Raw genomic sequence first — 16,753 nt, 5'->3', positions numbered from 1 at the left:
TGCAAGACCCCACATTATACCCATTGGTTTAGAACAGGAGACAGTGTGGAGAAATGCTAATGAGACCTGGGCAATTCACATGCTTCAGTACTAATATCGGTTCCAATTCGGGGCGGCACGGTGGCTCAGTGGTTAGAACTGCTGCTTCACAGCGCCAGGGACCCGGGTTCAATTCCCACCTCGGGCAAGTGTCTGTGTGGGTTTTCTCCGGGTGCTCCGGTTTACTCCCACATACCAAAGATGTGGAGGTCAGGTGAATTAGCGATGCTGAATTGTCTGTAGTACTAGGTGCATTAGTCAGGGGTAAACGTAGGGGAATGGGACTGGTTGGGTTGCTCTTCGAAGGGTCATTGTGGACTTGTTGGGCCGAAGGGCCTGTTTCCACACTATAGGGAATCTAATCAAATAGTCAGAAGGAAAAAAAAGATTTAACGATAAAGAGAAAGTGAGAAGAAGGGTAAAGTTGCACAGAGATGCAGACATCAAGTAGTGAAAATGTTTGAAAGTTTAATGCCTGAGCAACCATAAAGGAATATAACTAAAACATAAATAAAGTTTTAAAAAGGGAAAGGACAATTAGGAAGACAGAGAGACTTTTACTTTTATTCATAAATCACATGGAACAGAAACTTTTACCATCTTAATGGTACTGAAGCCACAAGAACAAAATTTTAAACATGCCCCCACTTTTTTCATTAACTACAGTTACTAAAGAGCTTCTTTTTGAACAGGGAGCCTTCGTTTTCAAATGAAAAAGAAAATGAGATAAACTGCATTAAAATTAGTCCTGGATAGTTGCAACTAACACAAAAACCTATTTGGGAAGCTTTATCCATCATTGGTTTCTTCATGTTGGTTGCCAGGCTGTAGGATTTAGAACAGAGAAGAAAAGGATTACTTCAAAGCCTCAAAGTGGGATGCATAACTTCTAAACTGTGCATCAGTCGTGTGTGACATTAAGCTGAACTTCTAAGCTGTTTAGACTTTGTGAGTTAGTTCAATGAAGAAGCAAAGTGTAGTAATGAGCCCACATCTTTTCATTTTCAAAACGTTACTTGTTTTTGTTTAAGACTAGCTTTTTTGGCTCCTTAATCTCCATCATTATGTAGCTCAAACTTCAGTGATATTTTTATGCACTGATGAAAGAGCTACTTTTTGCATTGGAGTATCAGGGAAGAGAACAGCTTGAGAGCTGAACAAGTAAAGCTATTTCCATCTTCTTCTCATTGCACACTGTACCAGATGAATTTGTTGCATTGTTTAAGATATTTTACCTACATGACCTGATAGACGGAGATGCAACAGAGAAACTTTCCAGAGAACGGTTTCCAAAAATTATATTTGTGAACTTTATTAATTTTCGTAAAAAAATCTAAACTTAAAGTTGATGTAAGATATGTAAGAAAATTATCAAATAGCCATTGCTTTTATTTCAATATGTATTCTAAGTGTTGTTTGTAGGGGGAGAGTACCTCTTCAGTATACTGTAGTTCAATCTAAAGGTATTTTCTCAGAATAGGAAATAGCATTTTGTAACGGTGCAAAAAATCATGATAGTGTTAAGTTCAACTCCAATATTATGGCTCATAGTCATGCGGAAATTAATTAAGTTTGGAGTTTTCTTTTACTGCTGCATGAAACTTTGGCCATATGTTTTGAAACATGCTTTTTTTAATCCACCCACAAGTTACTGTGAACAAAGTCTGTTGCATTGTACTGGTTGTTGTACTTGAGATGTAAGGAAATGTTTGCAAGACTTAGGTTTTCCAGCTGGAATCCCAGGATATTAAAAGGTCTGCAAAAGTATCTCAACAAATTCCCAAACTCAACAAATTTCTGATTGGCTTTGTTTATTAATGGGGGTAATAAGAAAATAGTATCATTGTTTCCTTTGGGTTCCTGACAACGTTTTAGGATTTAGGTCTTTGGGCTGTGTCAATATTTGTTGAAACCATTCAAACAAGCATAAGTTATGAAAATATGCTTTAATTTAATTTGGCAAATGATGTGATTATTCTCTAAGCAGGCGATTTCTGGAAAGAAACTTCAAAATTGTCTACACCGATTTTGTTGTAGTTATTGATGCTGATCACTTCAATACAGTCTTAATGGATGTCATTAGTGAGATGGTTTGGCATGCGTTATAATCAATCATGAGTTGTGACGAGTTCTGATTGATACAAAATCCATGACCCTAAGACTGAGACTCAATGCTGAGCCATTTATCCGTTTCCAACAAATCTTTTCCATTTGAAAATAAAAGGAAATCAGAAATGCAGACCACTGTAGTATTAAATTAATAACAAAGGTAAGTAACAGTTCTCCTCAATCTGGAATGAATCATGGAAGAAATTCCATTTCAGTGGGGGCACAAAATTGGCAATTGCAAATCAGCCGCACATTATCCAAATGGCCACTGCACATGGTTTTCCTTTACAACAACTTCAATCTAAAACCACTGTATAGTTAATTGTGGCTTCAGTGCCCTCTAGTACACCCCTTAACCTTCAGGAAGCATATTTTCTTAAAGAACATAAATAATTTTGACATGATTTTTATTGCTTTGCATTTAAAAATTATATGCTAATAAGTACACTGCAGATGGTCTGAATTCATGTTTGAATTATGCCTTGTGCTTAGGGGAAGACAAAAATCTCTTCAGTGTTCTTCACAATATATTCTAGTCAAATATGAATAAGACAAAGAAATTGGTGATGTTAACAGACAGAGAATGATGTAATGTTAGACCACATACCCTTGTGTATTGGTTCCGTATTGCTGAACCAGTTGTAGAAGTTTGTTACTGTATTGTGTTCTTTAGGTTCTTACGTTTCAAGGAGGAACATTCTCAAAATTTGTTGAAGATACATCTGATGTAGTTTTTGAAGATCCCAATCTTAGTTTTTTCAACTGAATTTTCAAAACTCAATTCTGCTCACTTAAATGTATTGTAACACTCCTGTGAGATTTTTGAAAAAAGATTTTGTTGCATCATATCCAGTTTACGAGAGAATGGAATTGTAATAAATTTGAGAATCACCAGGAACATATTTTTCAAACTGTATTAGAGTCCACAGCCCACCGTATCTCAATTGGAAAAAAATTGAGCACATTGTACTGTTTTCCTATGCATCTGAGACACTTACAAATTGTAAGTTACATTTGTATTGCTGTTCATTTTATTAACTTTTTGGTTCATACGTTATTCGTACATTAGCTTTATATCCTAGGGTTTCCTGTTTCACTGAGTCGGATTTTGTTAGACTGCTGAGATTATGGGCTAAATTTTCATGGAACAGGTCCAAATGTGGAGATCTTTAAAAATGACAGATAAAAAGATGATGCAGAAATCCCACCCCTATTTCTGGCAAATCCCACCCCTATTTCTGGCAAATCCCATTTTTATTAGCACAGGGAAAGGAGCAGGGTGTGAATCCACTGGTGGGAATTCCAGACTTGACATTAATGCTGAGTTCCAACAGACCCAATTTTTGTTTTACGATAGATACATCTACACCTGTAATGGAAGCCTCAAAGATTTCTGCAGGAGTTCTAAATGCTGTTGATTGGTGCTTCAGTGCTTTAAATGTCATGGTTTGATATCATTTAAGCCCCCATCTTGTGTAACTTAGAAAAAGTCAATAGCCATTTTCCAATGATTGTTCTTACAGCTGAATGTATTCTGAATGCATGACTGTGTTTCAGAAGCTCCAGAGCCACTTACCTCAGCAAGCTGGTCCTGAGCTCACATTATGCTTGACAGTTTTAAGAAGCTATTCAAGGATTAACTACATTTGATGTGTTTGCTGGATAGGAGTTTTTAAAACCGATTGACCAGCTAAGGGGATTATGTTTTGAATGGAGTTCACTAATAATGGAATTTTTGAAAATATAAAGTGTATTTGCATGTGAGCTCTTTTAGATTGTTAAATTCTTTCTTCTTCTCTATCCAGCTTCTAAGAATTGCTCAAAGTGGATACTGCGTGAGTGATTATGCAGGTGGCTATAAGGGAGCATGGAGGTGATACGGCTATGATGATGCAAGGGGGTCAAATGTGTTTTTGAGGGATGAGGGTTAGATGGCGTAACAACCTTTTTTTACAACTGGACTGAAATCTTAAAGAACCAATTTTTTTTTTTTAAAATAAGCTCACTTCAGCTTAGGGGAGCTGAAGGGGAGCCTTCCCAATTGTTCTAATTTGAAAGCTTAAGCTTTCCCCAATACTCTTTCACTGCTTTTGCTATTTTCTCAACTTCTCATTGAGCCTGATTCAATATTTCACTTAGCACCCACACGTGTTTCTCACCAGTAACTGGGCTGTATTCATGAGTGAAAGCATTGTAAGTACGTTTTATTTTCTCTTCCTCCCGATCTAAACTTACCAATAGGCGGTTGTAGCACCATTGCTGTATAGAGTCATAGTCATAGAGATGTACAGCAGGGGAACAGACCCTTCGGTTCAACCTGTCCATGCCGACCAGATATCCCAACCTAACCTAGTCCCATCCTCCACCACCCGGCCCATATCCCTCCAAACCCTTCCTATTCATATACCCATCCAAATGCCTCTTAAATGTTGCAATTGTTCAAGCCTCCACCACTTCCTCTGGCAGCTCATTCCATACACGTCTTTGTATCACAGCATGAATTACATTTATTCATCAGAGAAACTGCTTTGCTTAATTTAAACTTCCTACTTGTTTAAATTGTCAACTGGACAACTGATAAATGAAGCAAATGTTAATTTAAATGACCGAAGAGCTCTCCACTCTTTCCAAAGACTAGTCCTGCTGTATGCTTTGTAGCAATGCCTAACCTGGGTGGAGGGGTTTGGGTATGGGTAACTGTCTAAGGGGGACCTCTGAGAATGTTGAAATGCATTTCTTTGTTCTTGTATATCTTATTTTCATACGTGTCTGAAATTTTTCAATTAAAACAAATATGCTTTGTGTTCTTTTAATCATAGAGGTGGATGGAATTTCATTAGGTATCTAAAAACACATAAAGCAATGTTTTGAAAAAGTTTATAAAAGCAGTAGTTTATATTTAAGTAAGTTATCATCCGGACATTGTGCACCTGTAATCCTATACCCTGGGAAAACTGTAAACTGCCTTCTGAATCATTAAGCATAAAATACTACAGGACAGTGGAGTTTGTTCTCTAATTGACCTACATATCTGTTCACATCCAGTAAATTCAAGTGCAGGTGGTAACACCAGCTAATAGGAATGCAAGAAACACCAGGCTAGTAATATAATTATGCATCTCTTTGCACTGTGAAGTGATTCTCCACAACTAGCTGCACTGAACCTCTGGAAGTTGTATGGTATTTGGCAATAGAATAAAGAGTGCAGCAGTGTTGTAGGCAAACAAATTGTTCACATATAGAGAAAGTGACTACATAGTTTGATTGATTTGTTATAAATATTTTGCTGTCGTTTCCCACTGTGTTGCTTCCCCCCCTCACTGAGCATTCCGGAGCTGTTTATAGAATTTCTGGAAGTGATGGTAAACCCCCTTTCAAGAAAACAGTTTATTGTGCAAATTCATTCTCAGTTGTAGAAACATACCTAATTGCCTTTTGCTTGATGCCTGAAAGCAGCCTAAGAGCTCGAACAGCAAGCTGGTTTTGTGCAGCAGGTACTATGAGAATGCGGTTCATAAGAGCAGTTAAGATAAGAGCTTCCCTCAATGTGTTTGATTTAGAGTTCACAGAAATTGTTCAAAAGCAAAGTACTTGAAGTTTGAACCATACGCCAGACGCAGTCGACAGTTTAATCCCATGTATGTTTGACTGGGAGGCGTTCAACTGTTTAACCTTTAAACGTAGGGAGCTCTGGTTGTTTAGGAGATTAAGGATTTGGTGCCTGACTGTAATGATGGGACATTAGATAAGATTACTATGCCAACAGCAACCTATCATTTGCCTCTCCCTATAAATCTTGTTGATGGGAAGAAACAAAACTTTATCTATGTTTTGGTGTGTTGATCCTCGTATATAAAGGATATCCTTCTGGTGCCAGAAGGAGTGCTGGACAGGGCCACTGATTATTATGTTGTTTGCTTCAAATGATGATCTGCAGAGATAGCTTCTATTTGCAGTCACTATGATAAAGTTACAGTTCTTTAAAGGAAACAAATGTAAAAACATCGTCTCCACTTTTAGTCTCTGTGTTGGCAGTGCATCGTTGCCGTCTGTAAGCACGAGTCTTAAAATAATTATGTCAAGAAAACTGGTCGTTTGGCCCGTTCAATCCGAGAGAATGGTTGCACAGCTATTGATGACAATATTCCTCCACAACTAGCTAGCAATTATGAAAAAAAACATAAAAGTCAGCTGCCAGCAATTCTGTTTTGATGTTTTGCCTAAATTTAGATAAAACTTGATTGTGAAACTCACTTGATTGATGCACGTTCACATTCCTGAGACTTAGGTCCTTATCTTGTATCAAATGCTGCTTTTATTCGATAGCATAAGGAAAGTCATGCACTGTGCTAGGATAAATGAAAGCAAAATAGAGCAGATTGTAGAAATGTAAAACAAAACATGAAACACTGGAACATATTGGTTATGTTTGTTGAAAAGACAGACAAATTTACGATTCAGTGTTGAATCTTTATAAATGCTGGTAAAGATCTTAGTTCTGTTGTGAATATTTGTTTCACCGCTCTCGCTCTCGCTCTCTCTCTCTCGCTCTCTCTCTTGCATGATCTATATTTACTTTCAACCATATCCCACCCAGAGTTTTAGGGTGGTGAAAAGGATGCAAAGCTTAATGTGCACACTCTGCCTTCTGATTTCAAATTGGAAGTATTGGTTGACAAGCAAAGTAGTGTTTTTTTGTTAGTGGCTCACCAATCTACTTTTTTTGTTTAAAGCTGGGCAACTTGATTTTATATGCGCTATCTTTAAGACAGTTTCACGACATTATGATGTGATGTTCGGGTACCAAATTACCCACCTCACCTTCAGTCACACTGTCTACATGATGTAGTCAATAACAGCAGTAAGCACAGAATTCAGGCTGTGTGTAATACAGCCTTGCAAATAGTTAGTGATGTAAATAAACTTTAGATGCATATCCCAAGAAGAATCCATGCTCTGTGATTTATCTTATGTGAACTAACAAGTACACTGAATTACAAATGGTAGTAAGAAAGCAGTATGTGGGTACTAAAAAATGGTGAAAGTAAGTGTACACTAAAAGTTAGTGGTGATAGCTAATTAATGATAACAAGTGGATACTAAAGGTTGAAAGATGACAGCACTGTGGCATTCTGAAAAGTCTTTTTCCTAACAGTCATAATTCCCTATTAGCTACGTGCGTTCAGAGCTGAAGTTACAACTATGAACAAAATTAAAGTATGACTACCAAGAATGCAGGCTATAAACCCAGTGCCAGTATACGGTAAGTACTGTATCTCTCTGCATTTAAGAAGGGAAAAAAAAACACGATTTTGATATAAACTTTTAAATGAAAGGACAGTTGCAAAGCTCTCTCGAATGAAAATACCACTAAAACCAACAGTGGTTTTTTTCTGCATTAAAAAAAGACTTGCCGATATTTTGATGCTGGTCAATTTTGCCATTTTCGTTTTCCACTTCAGTGCAAAAATTATGAAAAAGTCCATCTGACATTTTGGTGCAATTGCTACTTCTGTGTCACGTGGTGATGCTAAGATCATTTCAGTTTACCTTGGCAGTTCTCCCACCTCACCATCACTCACTTCCTGAGGGACTGCATAATGATGTTACATGTGCATTGTTATTAGAATTAGAATTCGGTTTATTGTCACATGTACCCACATGAATGCAGTTAAAAATTTACAAAGTCACGACTTATGCTGCCATCTTCGATACAAAGGTACCTAGGTACAGGATCTTAGGAATAAATTAGAAAAATGAAGAAATAAAAATTTCTGCATTACAGTCCTTCAAGCAGACCATGCTGGGACCTCGCCTTTAGTCCACATCGAACTTAACCTTATGCCCCACAAAGGATGCAGCCCCGCTACGGGCACCAAGCTCCACCACAGGCAGCAATCTGCTAAGCATCGAGCACCGCCACAGTCCATAACCCAACTGTTGCTGCAAGGGGCCTATTGCACCCGTGCTCTGCATACCAAGCTCCACCACAGATGACGGACCACCAGGTTCCTGAGTCGAAGCTTCAGGCCTACCTAGCCAGTCCTCAATCTGGGCACAGCCATGCTGCTGTTGATGACACTCCAGCTCCACTCTGGCTTCCACAAGATGTCAGAAGATGAAAGAAAAGAGAGAGAAAAGGAAAGAGAGAGACAGAAGGAAGGATGTGGCCAGCCTCGAGCATACAGCTCAGAAGCCCAAACACTCCCTGCATCCATCCCAAAAACTGCAAGATGGTGTACTCCACTATTTGGTAAAGCCCTCAACCTGGGATTTAAAAGCTTGTTTCCTGAACAGGGAATTAAGGTCATTTTGCTTTCCTTTTCCACTTCCAGTTACTTAGACATGTGATGTCAGTGCTAATTCCTCCACAAGTGATCGTGAAATGACATTTGCCCCTGGCTGCATAGCTCTCTGGTGCACATCTTTTTAATAATCTGAAGCAATTCAGCTTGTGAGTAGGTTGGTTGTTGTAGTGCTGGTGCCACTTCATGTCATGCTCTATGCCACTGGGGTCATCTTGTCAGCCCTCAGAAGAACACTGAAATCCTTGCAGCAGTGTGTCCATGTCTGTACTGTCTGGTATGTCTGTACAGTCCATGTGTGGCTGTACTGTAACTGCTTACTTTGCAGTCCACTTCACACCGGGCCAGCTTGGTTGAGCTTGCAGCGTTCTGGGAAATGCATGCTTCACTGTTATGACACAATCGCCAAAAGAATGTAAAGAGAGATGAGTGAAAATTGTCAGTCTGCCTTTGCTTGTGAGGCTTCCCTGCTGATGGCTTGATACCCTCCTCTATCCTTCACTCTCTCTGTTCCCACATTAATGATTGCCCCTTAGGTTCATCCTTTAAATTGCCAAATCAGAGTCTGCTATCTCTAATTGAACAGGAAATGCATCGTCTGACTATGATTTGGCCTACATATTGAAAATCATTGGTCATGCATTTTGGGAAAGCAAATCTTAGCAAGACTTATACACGTAATGGTACCGTCCTAGAGAGTGATGCTGAACAAAGAGACCTTGGAGTGCAGGTAGATAGGATAGTGAAGAAGGCATTTGGTATACTTTTCTTGGTCAGAGTATTGAGTACAGGAGTTGAGAGGTCATGTTGTGGCTGTACTGGACTTTGGTTAGGCCACTGTTGGAATATTGCGTGCAATTCTGGTCTCCTTCCTATCGGAAAGGTGTTGTGAAACTTGAAAGGATTCAGAAAAGATTTACAAGGATGTTGCCAGGGTTAGAGGATAGGGAGAGGCTGAACTGGCTGGGGCTGTTTTCCCTGGAGTGTTATAGGCTGAGGGATGATCTTACAGAGGTTTACAAAATTATGAGGGGCATGGATAGGTTAAATAGACAAATTCTTTTCCCTGGGGTCAAGGAGTCCAGAACTAGAGGGCATAGATTTAGGGTGAAAGGGGAAAGATATAAAAGAGACCTAAGGGGCAACTTTTTCATTCAGAGGGTGGTATATGTATGGAATGAGCTGCCAGAGGAAGTAGTGGAGCCTGGTACAATTGCAACATTTAAGAGGCATTTGGATGGGTATATGAATAGGAAGGGTTTGGAGGGATGTGGACCGGGTGCTGGCAGGTGGGACTAGATTGGGTTGGGATATCTGGTCGGCATGGACGGGTTGGATCGAAGGGTCTGTTTCCATGCTGTACATTTCTGTGACTCTATGTGCCAGCTTGGTGTGGGGCCAGTACCCAGAATTGGTCCTATATCCGAATGCCCAAGTGTCAGCAACTGGATGATAGCAATTAACTGACAAGTGAAATATACATCGCATGGCCTAAATGAAAGGGCAACAAAAATTGTGGCCCTGAAATGATCCAAAAAGATATGAGCACCAATGCTAAGCAAAAATATTCAGATCATAATCATAAGTTACAAAGATACCACTTGGCGGAGTTGGGTACTGCAGATTTGGAGATTAGAGTCAAGATTAAAGTGGTGCTGGAAAAGCACAGATCAGGTAGCATCAGAGGAGCAGGAAAATTGATGTTTTGGGCAAAAGCCCTTCAGAAATTTCTGATGAAGGACTTTTGCCCAAAACATCGATTTTCCTGCTCCTCGGATGCTGCCTGACCTGCTGTGCTTTTCCAGCACCACTCTAATCTTCACACAAAGGTTCCACTCGAGAGATCTTTACATTTGATCAGTAGTAGCAGATGGTCAGACTTCTCTGCATTTTAGAAAAGTTTATTTTATTCAAAGCTTACACAGCGACTCGCGTTTCTTTCAGAAATTTGCACATTAATGTATCATTAATAAAACTGAGGTTTGCCATAGAATCCAGTTCCAGTAAAACCATTTTTTTTCTATCGTTGGTAACATTATAATCCTATAAAGTAGAAAGCTACACCAGTCTGGAGCAGATAATCTAGGTTAATATTTCATTGTGATGCTAAAAGGTTGCTAAATTCTAACAGGTATTGCTCTGTGTTAGACTATTGCCCTTTTGTCTGATCTGATGATTTTGTTAGTGCTCAGACATCCTTCAACCACAAAGAGTTAGAACATAAACACTTCACAGTAATTCCATCTGTGTGAAGCATATGGAGATGTTTCAGAGACACAGGAACTTTTTATTGTTCTTCACATCTCTGACATTCTTAAAGTAATATATTTCTGATTTGAGCTATCAGCATCCTTTTCTGACTCTCTCTCTCCTCCCCCCTGGGCTGTTTGTAAGCTATAAGGCAATACTTGTTGGTCCAGCTGTTTGACTTTGAAGTGGTATCAAAATGAAACTGGTTTATCTATACTTACGCCCAAAGGCGCACTTTTCAGCAGAAGCCATAATCAGAAGTAGGAACCAAGCTCGTTTTCTTCCTGACTCCTCTTCACCCACTGATATCCGCCGCCCCATCTGAAGCCTACAGGCATGAAAACTAAGTTTAGTGTCGTCAGAGCAGCATGACTGCTGGAAACTAATGTGTTAAAGGCAATCTCGTGTAAGTATAGTGTCTATGCAAAGTGTTTCGCTGGATCAACATCAATTTTGATGTCACTGATATTCTTACAGCGAATTTCATGTGATTATATACCAGATTATCTTAAATCTGTTTCTACTTCTGTTGAATTTTTGTGCTCCCTGTGTCCATCTTGCAAAAACTTGCTCAAACCTGTCTGCACTGCAGCCACCTCGTAATTATGAGTGCACATGATACACTTGAGGAAAGCTACAGTGGTCACTTCTGTGTTTAATGTTTTTGTCTCAGGGAGAGCACTCCGCAGAGAACTGGAGTAATAGGACAATATTATTAGCTGCTACAGTATGCAACTTTTATGAAAGCCTGGACTGCATAATGAACAGTGTAGTGCAAGTGTAGATTGAAATTTTGACAAAAATTACAAATCTTCCGTAACTGAGTAAGTTAAAGTGCATGATGAGACTTATTTACCATTATATTTGGAAGTCAGAGTTTTGAAAAATACATAATTAGGGTACTTTATAAATTTCCAATCTGAATTCACTATCCAATGGGTACATTGACCAAAACTTGTGGTCAGTGCAGGCTCTACATTCTTATTGGTAGTTTAAATCTGGTGTCAAGTCAAAGTGATGTCTTGGCATGCAACAACAGTGTCAGCAAGTAGATATATGACAAATCAAATTGAAATGTTCATGTGCAACAGCTCAAAGTTAAAAGCACTAAAGATCATTCACTTTTACTTCAAATTTTCAAACAGTGAAACCCATTTATAAAGCTGGCAAAAATTTGTTAAGTATGTGTCTTTTTTCATTGTGACAAAATTTGATATTCCACAAATAAAAACTAGCTTACCAGAACCAATTAGGCTGGTGAACTGGTAACAACCCAGTTGCTCCTTGTTTAAGAATATGTAACTTCAAGGATTATTAGAATGTGACTGACACTGTAGAAGTTGAATTTTTCATCAAAATATGACTGTAATGCAGATTGTAGGGCGTGGGAACCTCTGCAGCAAATCCCGTGAAGGAGCTAGACATACTGACAGCAACTACAGCAATAACGGCATTATTCTTAGGATGTCTAAACTCTCAAAGTTGCTGTCAGTTTCAGCAGAGTAATGATGACTCTGATAGTTCAGCTGAGTTACCATAGTGAAATACAGGTTACAAAATATATTTCCAATGACCCTATCAAAACTCCAGAGTATGTGTGAAATTTGTCGACTCTATTGTGGATGAAGATGTTAAGTTGGTATGTTTGTTTATTGTTGTATGTCAGGAATGTGATACCTTTTGATGTGATAAGGGTTATACTGTAGATAATTATGTTGGTTACTTTCTAATCTCTGGATGCTGTACGTTTATTACAGCAAATGTGATTGCTTCTGTAAAAATGTGAGATTTTCACTCATCAAATTGGCACAAGTATAAAATGAGTATGTTTATTGTTTCTGATGATAAAGGAACAAAATTTGATTCTGGCATCAAGGTTAAAAACTGTTGATAACTTTGGTTTTTATACATTCTATCCAATGAAATAGACAACTTCTAGAAATTGCGCACATGCTTCATGTATTTTACATCTAAATCTCAGCATTTCCATGAAGTTTGTTTTTTAAACATTATTCATACAGGTTATATTTTTCTTGGTCTAGGAAATATCAGAGGGAAGTGAGAGTGCGTTTGAAACTTGTTGATCTGGAGCTGACATCACGTTTCCTTGGAGCCAAAACAGACACAACACTGCTAGAGGCAGAAGCTGCACTCCTGGGTTTGTTGGACGTTAAGGATACAAATCAAAGAGATTGAAAATCATAAGCAATGATGTGATTTTGGTTCTGTAAAGAATATGTATTCTTGCTTTACTATTTTATAAGAAATAAACTTTTGTAGGGTGAGCTTGTTTGTGTTAATCAATTCAAACATTGCACATTATTTTTATTGATACTGCTTCGAAACAGCAAATGTGAAAAAACTTTCCCTTCTCTTTTTCCTACTCACTCTGGAACAATCCCCTTGTTATCTACACACTGTTGTAACTTTCATTCAAACAAACTTACCAATTCTTATTGTCCCCCTAAATCACTGGTCTCCACAGAGGTCAGCTTTTCTAAGTTCCTGCATTCAAAGGCTGTTCATCTCCACAACAGCTAATAATACAAGTGCATTTTCTAACACTGCCACTGTTTAGAAATGTTCTTGGACATGCCATTAGACTGAGGTTAGCCCATTACCTGAAATGGTTTTGCTTTAATGAAAACACAAAATTCTGTAAATACCCGACATGTTTGACAGTCTGTGGAGAGATAAATATTATTAACATTTCAGATTGATGCTTTCATTTAATATCTCTGAAAAAATCTACAATGTTTAGGTTTGAGCAAATGTATTTCCATCTCTTAAATGATGCACTTAAACAGTTTATTCTTTGTCACTGAAGGGATTGATGGTAAAGTAACATATATCCAATAATCCAATGACAATTGGCAGGAATAATAACCAAACAGTCTTTTAATGTACAGTGTATCTACCAAAACTGTATCTAGAAACTGATGTTGGTACTGTATGTGAAATTGTCATTGACCTAGTCAATATGTTGGTAACTTATTCTATTTGCATTCTGTTGAGGTAGGTTGTATTGTTTGCTGTTGGATTATTATCACATATGACGTTACTGTCTGGTTTTGTGACATGGACTGTGTTTTCGAATACGTATTGCAAAATGCTAAGGATTTGACAAACGCTTCATTCCAAGAAATAGTTACACAATGAAAATTATAGTGGAAAAAATCTGCAGTGAGACCATCACTTTTTTTTTTCTTTTTTTTCTCCTTTATGTTTTGGAACTGTGAGCTGGAGTTGAAAATCAAACTTTGAATAGCAGTTTATTTCAAAAAAAGAGAATAAACAAATTGATGTTTGCAAATGGGAGCAGACCTGGAAAGATAATTACAGGGTCATTCTAAGATGTTGTTAGGATGTTGCATTGGTCAACCAAGAGAAGGCTAATGTAGATCAGCCAACCATAGAGAATGCAGAAAAACAAGAAACCATATATTGAACTGTTTTTGACTGGATCTTTGGTAGAAGGTGGTATGCTCAAGCTACTGAACTGTAACACTGTGCTTAAGATGTACCTGTAGTATTATATTCAACTAAAGAATTGATAAATGTTCTGAAAACAAAATCCCAGTTTATAAAAAAAAAGTAAATATTCCTTAGATCCTGCTAAAGCTGTTTTCGTTGTCTGGTGATTTCAGAATTCAAGCAAGACCCAATTCCATGTAACACAATGCATTGTTTAAGGATTCCATAAAAACTGGGTGCTCATCATTGAAACGGTTTCCAAACTGGCAAATTACAACACTTATTCTCTTTTGATTTATCCTTTAACTGTATATGCCTGAGAGTGAGTCAGGGTTACGTGCAAAGAAGATTGGTTTTAAATCACAAACATTAATTAGATTATCTTATATAGGTTTATTCTACTAAAGTTACAGTATTAATAATAGTTACTTTTTGTTTAAGTTATAAACTTGGTGTCTGATAACTGTTGTCCTGAAAGTTTGGTTAACTTCAATGATAATGAGCATGATTTAGTTTGGCTATTTCTGCGTTGAATCATCTGTTATGAAGTTACAGGAAGATGCAAAGAAATATTTAATCAACTGAAGTGCAGATTGTTAGTTTTTACCACTTTAGCTACTGTTTTTATTTCAAATCAAAATTTCCTACTGATAATTAAAATCGACTCCATTTTAAAAAAAAACTTTTGAAAGATGGCACAAGTGATAACCCTGATTTGTGTGAGATCTCATGAAGTGCATTTTAAAGTGCCTGACAGACTTGTCAAAATATTTGCTTATAATTAGTCTTTGAGGGGAAAAAAAGCAGTACTTAACATTTTGCCCCAAAGCACTTTGTTACAAATTGACGTTTGGAAACTGAATTTTCTTTTAGAAATGCTAGTTCTTTCTCACCTCCATCTCACCTAAATTAATTATTCCAAAATGTGAGCTGTGTTGCAAAGTATCTCAGTCACTCTAAAGTCCCTCACCCATGGCCATTTCTCATACAGAAGTCTGCTATGTTAGCAAGCTATTTGACTTCATGGGCATCACAGTTAAATGTTATCTTATTCTGTTCAGTCGAAGCAGTAAAGGAATTTTTTGCATTCTATGCTGGCTAGAAAGCAGTCTTGTTTTATTTAATAATTTGAGTAGTTTAAAAAAATGAAAACAATTGTGATAGGAAGTCAGCGAGAGATATCAAATGTGTTGATGATTTAATCAAGAAGTGAACTTTAATATTTTTAATGAATGCTTAAGATTTATTATCAGCAGAAAAAGGCAAAAAAGACAAAATTATATAGACATTTTCAAGACCACTGGACATCACAAAAACCTTTGCAGCCATTGAAGTACATTTTGAGTCTTAGTCATGATTGTAATGTAGGAAGTGCAGAAATGTGGGATGAGTAGGTAATTTTTTTGTGATTTTAATTAATGGATAAATATTGACCAGGGCAGTGGGGCTAGCCCCTCTGTTCTTTGACATATTGCCCTGAAATACTTTAACTCCACCAAGTCAGGCAATTGAGACTTTAACTTTCTAACTGAAGGATGGCACCTGTGACAGTACAATATTTATTCCTGTTTGGAATGTCCACCTTGACTTCTGATTAGTTTAAAGTTAGGTTCCACATGTCATTGCTGTTAATAGTGAATTCAATTGACATGTTTTCTTTCCATAATCTTTGATTATTAAATTTTTTTTGGATACTGCAACATTTTTGAGTTCTTTATTGGGTTCCTAAATTGGAAAAATATTACACTTTGTTTTGAACATTTCACAGTTTTCATGGAAATTGATTAATTTACTTTAGCTATTGCACTGTATATAGTGCTATTTCTTAACTATAGTCATTATTTACTATCTTTCTTCATTACCACATCTATTTCCCCAAATTGTTTCTTTTGCATTAAATAGACATGGTGCTGTGTCAAATGCAGGATGAAATAAGTGGTAGGAAAAAATAAAGTGAGCTGTTAAAGAGCAGCAATTGTTTGGAATATTTCTCCCTTGCCCTTTGGTCTCTGGTCTGGAGCATCCATGCACACGCTAGATCACAGGGGAGCAGCAGTTTCATTTACCGATTCAACAACTTTGAAAAAAGTCCCTGTTCCTAATTAGTGTTGCAAGTTGTACAGATCAATGGTGGGTTAAACTGAGCTGCCCACTCAAGTGGTGGGCGTACCATTTCATAAAAGGAAGAGGTTCTTCTCTTTCATGGTGCTGGGTTCTTTCAGTTCAGCTACAGTGGGCTTGATTCTTGTGTGAAAAACAACTGCCACAATGCTTAAATCCTAACCTCCTCACCCCTGACGGCATGGGAAAGTGCACTCCTCAGCTGTTAGTTATATAAAGGCTGTTGCAGTCATGAGAAATGTTGATAAAAGAATGTAGTTTAACATCTCTCCTCCTACCCTCTCTGTCAGCTGGTCTAGCGAGCTGCTTAATTGGAAAAAATGCTTTTCTGGGTGTGTTTGCTGTGATTAACCATAGTGCAAAATTATTGTGGCTATTTATTGTTTTCAAAGAAAATAAGCAATTTGCTACATGCTTATCCTATCGTTTTTAAAAAATCTCGCTAAGTCCAGAAT

At 37.6% G+C, this 16,753-nt stretch overlaps 1 protein-coding gene across 1 annotated transcript in view; it reads left to right on the top strand.

Annotated features, from left to right (window-relative positions):
• mrps28 (mitochondrial ribosomal protein S28) overlaps nt 1-12,988 on the top strand; it is an 80,340-nt gene extending 67,352 nt beyond the window's left edge. The window contains exon 4 of the mRNA XM_043689102.2: nt 12,746-12,988. Coding sequence (XP_043545037.2) covers nt 12,746-12,899 — 154 coding nt within the window. The 3' untranslated portion in view covers nt 12,900-12,988. The remainder of the gene's footprint in view (nt 1-12,745) is intronic.
• The last annotated feature ends 3,765 nt before the right edge of the window (nt 12,989-16,753 follow it).

The sequence above is a fragment of the Chiloscyllium plagiosum genome, unplaced genomic scaffold (assembly GCF_037043375.1).
Source record: "Chiloscyllium plagiosum isolate Xiang-an unplaced genomic scaffold, Cpla_swu_hap1 HiC_scaffold_4, whole genome shotgun sequence".
Lineage (NCBI taxonomy): Eukaryota > Metazoa > Chordata > Chondrichthyes > Orectolobiformes > Hemiscylliidae > Chiloscyllium > Chiloscyllium plagiosum.
This window is presented reverse-complemented; position numbering and strand designations above follow the sequence as displayed.